This window comes from Melopsittacus undulatus, chromosome 4 (assembly GCF_012275295.1).
Source record: "Melopsittacus undulatus isolate bMelUnd1 chromosome 4, bMelUnd1.mat.Z, whole genome shotgun sequence".
In the NCBI taxonomy this organism is placed as follows: domain Eukaryota; kingdom Metazoa; phylum Chordata; class Aves; order Psittaciformes; family Psittaculidae; genus Melopsittacus; species Melopsittacus undulatus.
Window position 1 is genome coordinate 99,717,182 of NC_047530.1, and position 14,342 is coordinate 99,731,523.

A 14,342-nucleotide genomic window follows, 5' to 3' on the forward strand; every position below is an offset into this window, starting at 1 on the left:
AGTTCCCACGGCCTGGAAGCCCCGCTCGGGACAGGCACATCCTCACGCCCGGAGCCGGCTCTGCTGTGCTGCCGAGCCCGTCGGTACGGGAGAGTCACCCAAAAGCCACACTCACCCAGGCTTGTTGCCTTACACCCCTTCTCCAAGTCCAGCGTTTGTACATGTGTAGGCACGCACATAGGGTGAGCAATACCTACGCTGCTGTAGATACGAGTATATGTAAATATACATCACGAGAAACGCTGAATGACGGCTGCTCCCAGGCAGGAGAGCAGCCTCGGGCAGGAGCTCACAGACCAAATCAAGAGCAAAGCCCGAGTGATGCTCCCGCTGATTCGGCGCGGGGTCCGTGTCCCGCTCCCGCCCCCGGCCCCGCTCCCGGCCCCCGGCGGCGAGGCGCGGCTGGGGACTCGCTGGTGTATTTCAGCGGCGGCGGCGGCTTGGCAAGGCTCGGGGCTCCTCCCCCCGTGTGGTGTTACCCTCTCACTTGATCAAATCCTTGAACGTGAACAGTTTCATTGAAAAGCACTTTTTTTTAAAAAAAAAAAAAAGGAGAGAGAATCCACCAAGAGCAAGGGACAGAATCCAACAACAGGGGAGAGAGTTGGGATTTTTGTTCTTTTTTTTCTTTCTTTCCTTTTTTTTTCCCCCTTTTTTTTCCTTATTTTTTTTTCCTGGTCATCGTCTCAGAGGCTGAGGAAGAGGGAAGAGAAAGAAGAAGAGCGAGAGAAAGAGGAGCCTTTCGCAAATACTAATAATTATTATAATTAGAAGCCGGCCCCTTTCTCTTTAAAGAGAAAAAAAAGCCCTAACCGCAGCGGCTCTCCCCCCTCCCTCTCCGAGCCCCCCGACTCGCTCCGCAAAGGCATGGAGAAGGGGACCAACTGCTTTCCGACCTGCCACACCATTTTTCTCGCCTGGACATGGCTTTTACTCCTCTCTTGGTGTTGCACCGGCGCCGAAATAACTTGCAGATCCTGCTCGTCTCCATCGCCCTCCTGGCCGGCATCCTCGGCTCGCCTTAGGCAGGAGCAGCGGCCGCCACCGCCGCCGCGGGGATTACAGAGCTGGCCGGGCGGCCGGGCGCGGGGCTCGGCCGGAGCGGACCCGCAGCCGGGCGGGGAGCCGGGGGGCCGCGCGGGGCCGCGGGGAGCGCCGATCCGCTCGGCGGGGGCGGGAGGCGGCGCGCTCGGGGGCCGGGGCCCGGCAGCGCCGCGGAGCCGGCGGAGCAGCGAGGGGCGCTCCCGAGGGGTGCCCGAGGGGCAGCGCGGCGGCAGGGCTCAGCCCCGCGGGCCGCTGGAGGAGGGCAGAGCGGCGCGGCTGCGAGGGGCAGAGGAGCTGAGGCTGAGCAGCACCACCTTCGCGCTCGCCGGGGATGCGGCGCACAACCAAGCCATGGTGCACTGGTCCGGACACAACAGCAGCGTGAGTACCGACCCACGGACCCGACCCCAACCCGGCTCGGATTGGAGGGGAGGGAGCAGCGCTTGCAGCTGCGGCAGGGGGTGCGCGGAAGAGAGGGGCGCTTGGTGGACACCTCGCTCTGGTCGCCGCAGGGAGGGGGACATGGAGCGGTGGCAGCAGAGAAAAGTTTTCCCGGGGAAGGATGGGGAATGGCAACACCTTTCTTCCCCCGCCCCCAGGCAGAGCTGCGATCGCAGGGGCAGTGCGATCGGAACGCCGCCAAAGGGGCTGGGCTGGCTGGAGCTTTCTCCTTTGCTCAGGGAAGACGCCCTGCTCCCCACTCCGCTCTGTCCCATGATCCTGAACGGCTGGGTCCCCTTCCTCTCTGATTCTTCATATGTAGTATCCACCTCGGCACGCTTCGCTGCCTCTGTGCCAGGGGGGTGAATGATGTACAGTGGTGGTGGAAAAGCCCTCCTTTTCCCTGCTCCTCACGCTGGCGACAAGAGAGTTCCCGTTAAGTCATTTAAGGGTGGAAAGCCACAAAGCACGTTAAAGGTCTCAGTAAGGAGGCAGATAGTGTAAGCACAGTGAAAAGTTTATTAAAAATCAATGGCATGTCATGCCTTTTCCCTGTAGGCAGTAATAATGAGTCACTGAAGTGCCCCTCAAAGTCTGTGGGATGCTGTATGGGGGTGTGTATGGGGTAGGTGTCCCAAGATCCCACACACCATAGTACCACGATAGAGCAGGACCCTCCCTCACACCCTGCTTTGCAATGCCTGGCAGATGAATGTGGACAAAACTTCAACTTTCTTTTAACTTGGTATCAGCCATACTATTTCCATTCTGATGTACAGTCTGAGAACAGGCATAACTTAAAGGTCTCCAGGAAACCTTTATGTCTGGTGACAATATTCCCATTACTCTGATTATTATAGCTTGCCATTGCCTTGAAAATGCCTTTTTTATTGTTTTGCCACTATTGGAAATGGGCATAAAGCAATTAACAGCATGAAACAGATCGGCTGGATTTTCAGATACATTCTTCATGAAACTTATTAGTCATTAAAAAGCAAATAGTCTATCTATCTATCTGTGCATCAGCTATAGCTTCATAATGTGCAATTCAACCACCTCTTTATTTTACTGATTGGAAGTTTTTTCCCCTATTTAGTATTACTTAGGCAATAATCCTGACAGCAATGTAGATGTTACTTTGATTTAACCAATTTTTTAAAGGCAGTTGTATTTGCCAGACATGGATTCCACTTTCATTAAAGCTGAAAGCAAACATTCAAGAAAAAACAGCTGTGTGGTATATTTTAGCACTATGCTTGTCTCTAGGATTATTTATGTTTAATATAACGTGGCATGTAATGAAGAAAACAACCTATGTTCCCTCTCTTTCATTTTGATGCTGAATCAAGGGGCATTGAGCAAAAGAAGCTCAAATCCCCCCCCCATTCCTTCCCAGCATGGATTTTTTGAGTATTTCTGGTTGAAGTAGCAGAGAAAACTTACTCTGTAGGCATTTTCTGGGGGAAAAAAAGGTTATTTTTTTTCTAAAGTGCAGGTCAGAAAGTGATTTCCACAGAATTCTGCTTCCTTCTTTTCTTGCTTTTACAGAAATATGCCATTTGAATAACTTGTTTCCTTTATTGCTTAACTCCAGGTGACTAAGAAAGGTAATGAAAGCAATTGTTCACACCCAGAATATGTTGAGGTTTCACACCTCCAGATATTGTGTGTTAAAAGCTTCCAACTCAAAAGCACAGCAAAAGGCTGGTGGTTATTGCCAGTGTGGTGTTTGGAGGCAGGAAAAGCAAGCAGGTTAATAAATACTAGTCTTACCTTCTAACATGAAGCTTAGCATCTTGAGACTTTCTGTCCCATCGCTTGAAGGAAACACGCTCCATTTAGTGATTAATTGGATTTATGTATCTTTTTTTAACAGTTTAGATCAAAAGTTAAATGCTTGAACCTGGGTCCTTTTATTTAGCAGCAGAGAAGGCTGAATCCAATGCCAGCTTTTCTGCTGTGGTTCAGTTTTTACCTAATTCTGAGTGTTGGGGTGTCTGTGGCACAGGAACCTCAAGCAGTTGCCCAAGGTCATTCAGGGAAACAGTGTGGCTTTTGCCAGTCGCATCAGTTCCCAGCCTCTCACTTCAAAGCATATATTTTCTTAGGTCATAGTTAGATATAAAGCAGCAGGAAAGTGCATTGAAAATGGACAAAAGGTAGTAACTTGTGTCATGATTATGCCAGATGACTTAGGAGAGCAGGTAGGACATGTCTGTATGTTGTTATTTTCAGGCTACCAAAGCAGTGAAGAGGCACACAGCTTGCTTTTACCAATGGTTTGTTCCTTGAATAGACTTCAAACCCTGTGTTTTTGCCACTTGCGATTTATTAAAACATGGTCAATCACATTTCGTGCAGTGAAACAGTGTATTTCAAATCACACAGGGGTGGTGGGGGATTCCTAACAACTGCGTGAATTTGCAAAGGGGAGAAAGCATGGTAATAAAAAAATGATGCTTTTACTGGGACATAGACCTACAGATACTTTGTAAAAGGGAGACCTTTGCAGGAGCTGGACATCCTGTTACCTGGAATGTTAAAAACCTCCAGTGTTTTTATAGCTATTCTTTTCAGAGCAGCTCCCTCTCCCTCCATCTCCTATCCCCCTTTTCTCCCACATCCCCCAAATCTCAAATTAACTTATTAAGAAATAATCCCTTCCAGGCAACAAACTTTTGTTTCTCCATTTGCAGATAGTGAGGTCAGGATTAGAATAGAAGCAAAAGGCTGGTGAGATCAGGGAATTCGGGTTCTCTGCTTTGTCCTGCCCAGAGGCTTTTTCTTCGACCTTAGGAAAGACAATTAACCTCTTTGGATCTCCTCTTCCATGTTAAATGAGGATAGTACTACTTAGCTACCACAAAGTGGTGATGTGGAGCAGAATTCATTTCTGCTTTGTACAATACCTGAAGATCTTCAAGTGGAAATTGTTAGGAAAATGCAAGAATACTGTTCTGTGTAGAAAGGAGGTTTGTGCTGTCTGTGTTCTTCGGAACAGGAGTTGCCTTAATTCAGTAAGTCTGATATTAGGAAAAGCAAGACTTGTACTTGGGCTTCAAGTATCAATCTGCCCTAATGGTATTTACTGGGAGGTCACTGAAGCTCTTGAGGGACCTAGTAAAGATCAGTTAAAATGTTTGGTTTTTTATTGCTCAGGCCTTTCTGAAGGAAGGAGAATTTTTAATGAAAACTGCTGTTACTCCCAGAAGATCTGCAAGCCTTTCTTTTTCAAAGCCATTCCTCTCTGAACACACACTGTGCACAAATGTGCCATTCGGTGCGCAGTTGTACCCTCTACACTTGTTTTCCCTCTCTCTTGATGATTATGTCATTGCATGAAAATTTCCCTTGGTCTGCTCACCAAATTATGCTCTCTTCAACCTCCCTATGAAGATGATCTGTTTCCTTGGGTTGCCTTGTTTTCCTTCATCTCCCCCTGATTTCTGGGGTAAGGACCTGCAAAAAATGCGTAGCAGCACCTTCATGCTGTTACAGCTTTAAATATCACTGTTTCTTGATGGTAGTTTTCTCAAGAGATTTCAACAAGCTGCAGTGGATAAAACACACTTACTCAGGTTGTTCTCCTGATGTGATCACTGATATGATATGATCCTGATATGATCATGTGACACCTTTACCACTAGTGGAATGGTAAACAGGGACTGTTGTCATTAGGTTTCAGAGTAGCCAGTCTGATGAATGCAGCTCTTCATAGGAAGTTCTTAATTATGTCCATGCTTTTTCCATGATGGAAATGCTATAAATTCTGTGGTGGTGTGGGCAAATTTTTGTTGGTTTTTTATTTATAAATTTTTAATATACAAAGCAAAGATGATAATTTTTAGCTTTCTTCTAACCTCTAGAAGACATTTGCAATCCATTATTTATGCAGAGGCCTTAGCTTATGATCATAGTCTGGGATAGTGTGGGATACATAGGTATCCCATGTATACATGCCTTTGCCTTTCTAGGAACTGGAGGCAAACTTAAGGCTTAAAGATGACAAAATGTACTGTAATGGCACAGTAAGAGCAGGAGATGGCATTTGTGTAAGGCATGTGCAATATTTCACATTGCTTCAGCCGGGACTAGCTCCTATATGATCCTAGGGGTTGGATTTTTCATACTGTTGGGAAAATGTCATCTGCATATTTTTGTCTTAATGGGGTGCAGCAGTGCAGAATTTAAACAAGAAGCACAGTGTGCCCAAGTGATATAGCTGCTACTGTGCAGACCATTCAACTGCATTCATGGTTGGCTTTATGATCCAGGCTCTGAAAGCTGGGGAAGGCAGGATTATTGCTGATGAGAGACTGAACTGAAGCCTTGTTTCATCTTGTCAACCATGTTACACTGTTTTGTCCAGAGGTCTAGTCAGCTTGTGGCTGTCTCTCTGGAGTTAACATGGTTGTAAGATCCACTCCAAGACTGGGAATATGAGATGTCTTTGGGACAAGACACTGCTAAAGAGGAGGCTAAGCACTACAATAGCCTACAGCCACCTGAAATAGAGTTAGACAGAAAGTGCAGCTTGTTTTATTAGTTGAAGAGGGATTAACATGTGGCAACAGCTGCAATGTATGTCAGATACCATGTTAGGAAGAGTTTCTTCCCAAAGAAGTTAGTGCAGCAGGGCACAGAAAAGTTTTAGGAGTCTGTCTCTGGAGATTTTCAAGCCTGACATACACATGATCTGATGATAGCAACCCTGCTTTGAATAGGCTTCTGTGATTCTTTCCCTCCTGCTGCTACTGATCCTATTCCCTAATCCTGTGCAAGCTCTGGCAGTGAAAAGCAGGTTGTACAAGTTCTCGCAGTGAAGTCTGTCTCTTCCGGGAATGATTCTTCTGAATGCTGTTGGCAGTGTTCTGGTGTGATCTGCTAATGTACTGGTGGTTTGATGCTGAGACATTACTCACTCCCATGGCGAATTACAAGCTGAGGAAGCTGATGGGCTTGCTGTGTGCCAGGTAGTTTTTCATTAAGATGCCTAGCAGTGCAGTGTGTGAGATGGGCAGAATTAGATGGGCAGTATTTGCAATTCCAAATAGACTGCTATGCTTGGAAGGGAGGAAGGGGAAAAATGAATCTTTAGGCAGGCAATGCTGCATTTAGTTGTCAGCCATGGATAACTGCTCCAACAGTCCAGTTGGAGTTCAGTCTAAAATGTTTACTCCTAGAGTGCAAAATGGTGATGGAGCAATCATACTAATTGCACTGCATTTGGTAGATATTTTAATTGCTATTTTATACTGTTTCTTTCTCAAATGCCTTTTGGCTAGGTTGTGCTCTCATTGCCATTTGCTGGTTATATCATGATGTCTTGATGCATTTCCACTTTTCCACTACCTTTAATAATGAAATTTTCCACTAAAGTCCTTCTCCAGGACTTTGCCAATCCATTTTTAATTAATATTTAAATACAAGATGGGGAAATAAAAATTAAACTCTTGCATAGCAATTGCTTTTATGATTGTGTTGAGTCAGCAGAGCAAGAATAAGGTGTCCGGAAAATACTTTTTGGGCTATCTCTCTCTAGACTGGTTTCATTACAAAGTCAGGTTGATGTCCAGTGGATGGGTGTTGATGTTGCTTGTGGATTCCATGAAGCTGGCAGATGCCCTGGGCCATTACCCTGCCTAGCAGAGTAAGCTGTCAGTGTAGCTTAGAGCCCAGTAACAAAACTGCTCCTGTTCTAGGTGCCTGTCAGCAGTATCTCTTCAGGCCTCAGCACTCAGACTTCTTCATGACCAGGGGTGAGGCCTTGAATTTGTGGCTGAGCATTCACAATGATTTAAAAGCAAACAGAAAAAAACCCCAAAATGTATGATTCTTTAATGAATTTTGTTAATGAAAAACAATCATCAATTAGATGAAAAAGTATTTTGAAAATTGGTTTGAGCAGATAATTGATGTTTGGAAGGAGAAATTTTTCCCAAAAGGGAAGTGACATGAGACAAATATTTTCTTAAACACAAGACTGGGGGAAGATGAAATTTTCTCTGAATTTCCAAATTTATAGTTGTATTTGTAGTAGAGATTGTAGAAAAAATATGAAGGCAATGTCATCTGTTGGGCAAAGCACAGGTTAAGGAGCTAAAGATTTTTAACTGGTTGTACTAAAGAACACTGGAAGCAGTGTTGCAGTCAAGACTTTACTTAGATTGTGTCATAGTGTTGTGTTCCTTAAGTTCCCTGGGTATCTGTAGATAGAATGGAGAAGAGCAGTATATGCTTGCATGAGTCAGTGCTCTCTTACAAATCCAGATTAATTTCAGGATTAAAGGCCAAGCCTGAGCTCAGTTTGGGATTGGTTCCAGAACAACTGTAAAGAACGTGTTGGTTACGGAGTTAACGTTGGGGTTTGGAAGGGATCTGGTCAAATTTATCTTCCAGTGCGAATGTCTTTGAAGGTGTGTGGAGTTTATCCTGCTTTTAATCAATACAGTAAATTAAATGACCTGTTCCTTTAAAAGCACTGAATGCTGTAAATGCAGAAAGCCCCCAAAGCACCAAAGTCTTTGGTTGGATCCTTAAACTGTTGTAGGATTGATTTAGGTCAGTTTACTGTAGTTGGGGATTCAACCTGCAGCATCGTTACTAACATTTCCTCTATGCAAAAAGAAGAACATGGTGGTATTTCCTTTCCTGCCATTATGGGGTGTTGTGAGACTGAGGGAACTGCATAAAGTTTGCTGCATGTTTGAAAGGGTGGCTGTGTGGGTGTTAAACATATTAGATAAATAATCTGCTATGGAAATTTTAGCATCAATTCCCAACTGTTGTTGCCAGCAGAGTCCCAACATATACTAAGAATCAGAAAAGATTGATGCTGAATAATCAAACCACTCTTTTTTTCCTTCCCTCTCAACCCTCAAGGAGACCTGATTGCTCTCCCACTGAAACAAGCGGCAAAACCCTCTTACTCAAGCAGGGTCCCTGACACTGAAGCTGTCATGATGGTTTTTCCCTTTCGTGTTCCGATAGGCGACACAAATGCTGGCCAGGCAGATGTGCAGAGCACTACAGGGCCTCTGTGCCCAAAATATCATCACTTTTAATTAGCTCCAGTGTGATTTGGATGCCTTGGGGTGCATACTATGGGAAAGGGTGTCGGGTTGCTGGTGTGTGGAAAGCAAAGCTGGGCGCTAGAGGGAGCGTGGGCATTTGCTAAAGGAAGGAAAACACCGCAAAGGGTGGGAGGGGAGCTGGGGCCTGGGAGATGCACGCTGGAAAGACAGGCGCTGCTGAAATATTGATATGAAAACCCGCTTGGAGTCATTGACTCTGTGAAACTCCTGCTGTCGGGGCTTCCCTCTGCGGGAGAGGAAAATCGTCTTAGTTTGCACTCGGCCTCGGTAAAGCATTTCACTCTCCCTTGCAGCTGATACTGTCTGCCTTTCATGTGGTTTCTAATTGCTGACAGGCCTTTTTGTGAAGATGGGAGTCCTTGTGCTGTGATTTCTCATCTACTCTGGTCACCTCCAGCCTGAGTCCTGTGCCTGTAAAGCCACCAGCATCCTCCCCATATAGTGCTGCTGGGCTGGAAGAAGGGATGATGTTAACATTTACAGTGCCAGGAAGCAGCAGTCTGAATCCTGACTGATGCAGTGTGTACTTTATCTTCTCAAAAGCCATGCTCCGTTTTGACTTTGGGACTAGTCTCTGAGGGTAGCTGCTGATCTTCTCTCCTTCCTACACTGGTTATAGCTCGCAGGTGAGGTCAGGGCAGCTGCACTTTCATTGCCTCTCTCCTGGTGCCTGATCTGCAGAGGATATGCTTGTCCACCGGTCCCTGCCATTTAGGACTTTTTGATCAACATTTTGACCAACTTGAGGATGTTGCACATATATTAGTGTTTCTCTTCCTCTCTCCTTTCCTTTCTTATGAGTGTGGGACCGGGAGGGACTGGAATTCATCCCAGCCACTGCATGGTGGCACAAAATAACATTTCTTCCAGGGAAAACTGTTTCTGCTTATTGGTGTCCTGGGGACTAAAATAGATTTTTTGGAACTTGGGAAAACTGGGACTGAGACACAACAAATCACTTGGGTCAGTGGTGGGCTACAGGCCTCAGGATCCTAAAAACAGCTGCTTTGGCACTGCTTCAGACACTATCTATATGTCTGTAAACCAGTCTATAATGTGTGGGTACTGCTGGTACATTTTCAGTGGACAGTGATGCTGCTGATACAGAACCATTAGGGCTGGAAGGGACCTCTGTATTTCATCCAGTCCAAACCCCCTTCCAACACAGGGCCACCTTGAGCAGGTTACACAGGAACATGGCCAGGCAGGTTTTGAATGTCTCCAGAGAGGAAGACTCCACAAGCACCCGGTCATCCTGTTCCAGTGCTCTGCCACCCTCAATGTAAAGAAGTTCTTCCTCATGTTAAGGTGAAACTTCCCATGTTTCAGTTTATGGTTTCAGAAACTTTTTTCTATTCAGAAATTTCACTCCAGAAATGTGTTGAGCCCCTTGCGAGGATTTGATTGGGGACCCTGGTGAGGAGTTAGTGGAGCGGAAGACATGAGCACAGAGATCCTGCTGACTTTCAAGTCAGAGAGAAAAGCATGAGCTGAGTTCAGATGTGCTTCCTTGGGGTGCCAGAGGAGAGCAGGCTGTGCAGGCAGGTTTTCTTCATGAGTTTTTGATTTGCCATTATGCCTAATGGGGGTGCGCATTGCCTTCCCTGTGTACAAGGAAGAGTTAACTCACATTGCAGGGCTGTCGCTGAGGCTTAAAATGGATGGATATTTGCAAAAGCTGTTGGGTGGGTGAGAATATATAAAGTATGATTATTTAGCTCTTGCCAAAAGTGTTTAAGGACCTCATGGATGCAGGGAGGAAGGAGTGGGAGCTCTAATTGGTTGCTAGTCTTTCCCTGCGGTTTGTGCCTGATTGGAAAATCCCCCCAGCTGTGATCAATACCATCAGGTGCAGGCAAACAGGACTGCTTGTCTGCAGTCTTTATTTGCCTTTGTTAGAAGGCTGAGGGAGAAATTCTTTCTGCATAAGGTAGTGGGATGGATGACTCTGTATTCATGGGCATTTCTCTGTTCTAGGTTTCCTGTCTTTTACCACCAAACCTTGCCAATTTTGTGCTTGCAGGGTGACAGACATAACAGTACATATAAAGCTCTTTTACTGCCTCCTTCATCTGTGTATTTTAAAGGTCACTAAAAGGAAGATCAGCTGGTCTTTGTTGTTGTTTTTGGTTGGGGCTTTTTTGAGAAACTTGAGGCATACAAGAGAGGAGGGGTCTGCTCTGGGTTGTGCTGCTGATCAGAACGGAAGTTGGAAGGCAGGTTTTCTGACTCCTGTCCCTTATTGATATGGACTTACTTAACGTCATCTGCCACAGTTCAGATGCTGGGTATATTTTATTTTTAGAAGAGATTGTATAAAAGAAAGGAAAAACAGGTGAGAAGAGGAGCTAAGATGGGGTAGAACAGGACTCTCAATAATGGAAAAATGGAATGTGCTCAGCTAAAATCATTAACAGATTGATCAAATTAAAGCAGTGCAAAATTCTGGCTGAAAGTGATTTAAGAAGCATTCATTGTCTGCTGTTCTAATCACTTCACCAGCATGGCTTCCCAGATCCCAGTTATTTCAAATTGAAGCTCCTTTTGAGCTGGATGAGAATTGACATGGGACTATGGGAGCCTTGAATTTGGGCTTCCATTGGGAATACAGAGACAGGAGAGGGGTTGCATCTGTCTGCTGAGGTGATTGCAATCTGGCTTTGAATTAAGTGACTTGTTTGTAATGGGTTGGAATAATTTAGGGTGGTGGTCATCACATGGCACATGCTTGTGCAATCTTGCCATGTAGTATTGAAGTAGGATTCAAAGTTCAAGGGTGGTCTTAGCTTTCTGGGATCATTAGGATGGCTTCCCCACCCTCTGTAGTACACTTCACAGCCCAAGAGGAAAAGTCTCTGCTTCACACCCAGTGCAGGTGAAGGACTCCTGAGTGAGCCAGGGCAATTACATCTTCCTCCTGCCCCCTTGCATGGGGTGTCAGCTGGGTTTCTCCATGTCAGTCTTCTGTAAGGTGTAGAGCTGGGGCAGCACGTGAAGGTCATTGTCCTTGTTTTGCCACTCACAGTGTTTTTCCCAGTCAGGAAAATGTTGGTAGTAGTTGACGCTATAATGGGATTGTGAATGGGGATGCTGGAGGGTGTCTGGGGCTGTGGTGCTGCACTTCTGGATAGACCTACTGTCTGAACTGGCATGAACTCTGTGTTTGCAGTGGGACAAGATTTTGCCTCTGTTTGGCTACCAAAAGCCTGGTGTAAGACACAAGACTGATGAGCCTGCAAGTAAAGGAACATGGTGACCCTGTGCATGGAAATCCTTGCTCACTCTGTGTGGTGGAAGAGGCAGGCAGATAGACAAACCTGTGTGTCAGATGAGGTTTATGAAAACCACATTTGGCTTGCATAAAGGCTTGACTATGAGATGGTGAGATTGCAAGCCACTATGATAGGAATGCTAATAGAGAAAATGGTGATCTTAGAAGACAGAGAATCTATATCCATGTGTATTTCAGCAACTATTGTAGCAACACCAAGAGGAAGCCCCATTCGCTCACAGTGTCTGTATCTGATGTTACAGAGATATAATAGATGTGGTCCAATAATCATTGTTCAGAGTTTTCTGGGTAGCTGAACCTTAAACAGAAAAGCTTTGAGAAAAGTGTGCAATATGGAATATAGCAGAGACAGGTTTGGCCAGGGCACCCCACTGGATTATGATTTTTGTAGAGTATTTTTGGGGCTCTGCCCCGGTACCCATGCTGAATGCTTAGTTATCTGGCCTGGGAGAGCTGTTTGCTCTCCAAAGGATCAAAAAATGGCTAAGATGCCTGGTCATTTGTTAAGCAACAGAAGTTAGCCATCACTTACCACTGAACTACTTGCCCTTCCAGGGCTCTTCTGTCTCTTGGTGTTTTCTTTCATCTGTCATAAGCCTTCATTCTGCTGCTCATTTGGAGCTGTAAATAGTGGCACATGGTGTACTTGGGTGAGCACTTTGGGCCTGCCCCAGGGCTGGTCGATACATTGATCAGCTGGAGTCCTGCCAGCTATGAGAATGGACACTGGGTGGCCTATGGGCTCAGGCCAGATGTTATTCTGGGACCTGCTTCTTTACTTAGCTGAACAGAGCCGAGCTTTGTTTCTCTGTGACCTTTTTCCCCTGTTGAATTCAGTTCAAACTGGTTAATGGGTTCCAAAGTTATCCCTCCTGTGCTAACCCACAGGCGGCATGATCTGTTGCATCCAAACCTGAAACTTGTTCTTACTGAAGGCAACCTGAAACACAGCATCAGCACAAAGGAGGTCTTAATTTTCTTAATGAATGTTGTTCACTGTTGTTTTTTCCCCAGCCTGCCTGGGAACACTGTTCCTTTTAATCAAAAGGCAGCATTGCTGGTAGCGTAACATTCTTGATTTGCATGTACGACATCTCTTTGTTGCAGGCTCAATTCTACCCTCTCTTGCTTTTAATTAATTTGAGATTATCTTCATTACTTGTTCCTACCTCACATGCTACAAGTAACAAAGCCTGCCTTTGAGTTGTGCTGAGATTTTGTGCTGGTGGCTCCTAGCTTTCTGTGTGCTTTGTTTTCTATTCCTTATCTTGAGCGTGCTTTCTGCAGTGCTACGGGAAACTGGCAATAAACTGGACTGGGGAGAAGGTGTCTTAGTGAGAGGGGAAAAGAGGCAGGTCTAACTTCAGCACTGAAAAATGACACTAGATGGTAAGATGAAGTGTTGGCTCATTTAGGAATGCTGTGTCTTCTCAGGAATAGGAGAGTCTGCTCTTCTTCCCCAAAGACAAAGGTTACCAGCCACTAAAGTCACCTGAGCAGTGGAGGCTGTTCTCAGACTGGGATCTGGGTGATCTGCAGATACTTTTTCAAGTGCTCATCCTAGTGGAAACAAGGGTGAGAGGCAACAGCTTCTCACAGGTGTGAGGACACAGGAGTGAGTTGATCTGTGTGTCAAAGCAAAGCATGCAGTGCTGCTGTTTCTGTTTCACAGCTCATGGGGAAATGCTTTGTGCAGTCTTACTGCTGAGAGCTGTCTGTAATTTATTGCCCCTCGTAGCTAGTAGTTTATTAGTGCAAACCTTGCTATACCTGTGCTTATCAAAATGAGTTGCATCTGAGCACCTGACAGGAGGATGGAGAAGGGCAGAATGAAGCTTCATGGGCTTTTTACTTCTTTTAGAACCTCGTTTCAATCACAGTGGCCATATAAAAAAATGCATTTTAGAAAGATAGAAAATACTATGCCTGTGTTTACATGTGTGTAAGGATACGTGACCTGATAACTATGTTTATAGCTATTTAACTAAATAAACTATAAGAACCATGTAACCAGAGATTATCTGGGGCTGTAATCTACCTGCTTTTCCTCTGTTACCTCTCTACGTCCTCCTGTTGTAGCACATGTGCTGTAATTGTTTTATATGGGATTGAAGATCCCTTCTTTCTCCTTCCCTTGCCACAGCCTTTGGACAGTGGCAGTGACTCACAGCCTCTGGTCAGGAGTGAAGTGTCTTGTGTGATTGCATCTTGGTATCCCTCAGTTATACACCAAGTTCCTTAGGCTGAACATTGTTGCTCATGTGCTGAGTTTGGAGCTCTCATAAAGCATGAGTCCTCCTTGGGTTCAATTCTGCTCTGCTCTCGTCTGCAGATCTAACTGCTCAAGAGACAGGAGGGAATGATAGCAAGCTAGAAAAGAGCTGCAATTAGCTGGGCCTGTCATGCCTGTGGAGTTGTAGGGTTTTGAGAGATAAGTAGAAAACTCTGTGTAATGGTAAACACTGGAACAA

The 14,342-nt window shown here is 45.5% G+C and overlaps 1 protein-coding gene across 1 annotated transcript in view; it reads left to right on the forward strand.

Moving 5' to 3' along the window:
- Positions 1-867: 867 nt before the first annotated feature.
- The window catches only part of SORCS3 (sortilin related VPS10 domain containing receptor 3), a 298,778-nt gene continuing 285,303 nt past the window's right edge, over positions 868-14,342 (forward strand). The window contains exon 1 of the mRNA XM_034062014.1: positions 868-1,425. Within this exon, the coding sequence (XP_033917905.1) occupies positions 868-1,425 (558 nt within the window). The remainder of the gene's footprint in view (positions 1,426-14,342) is intronic.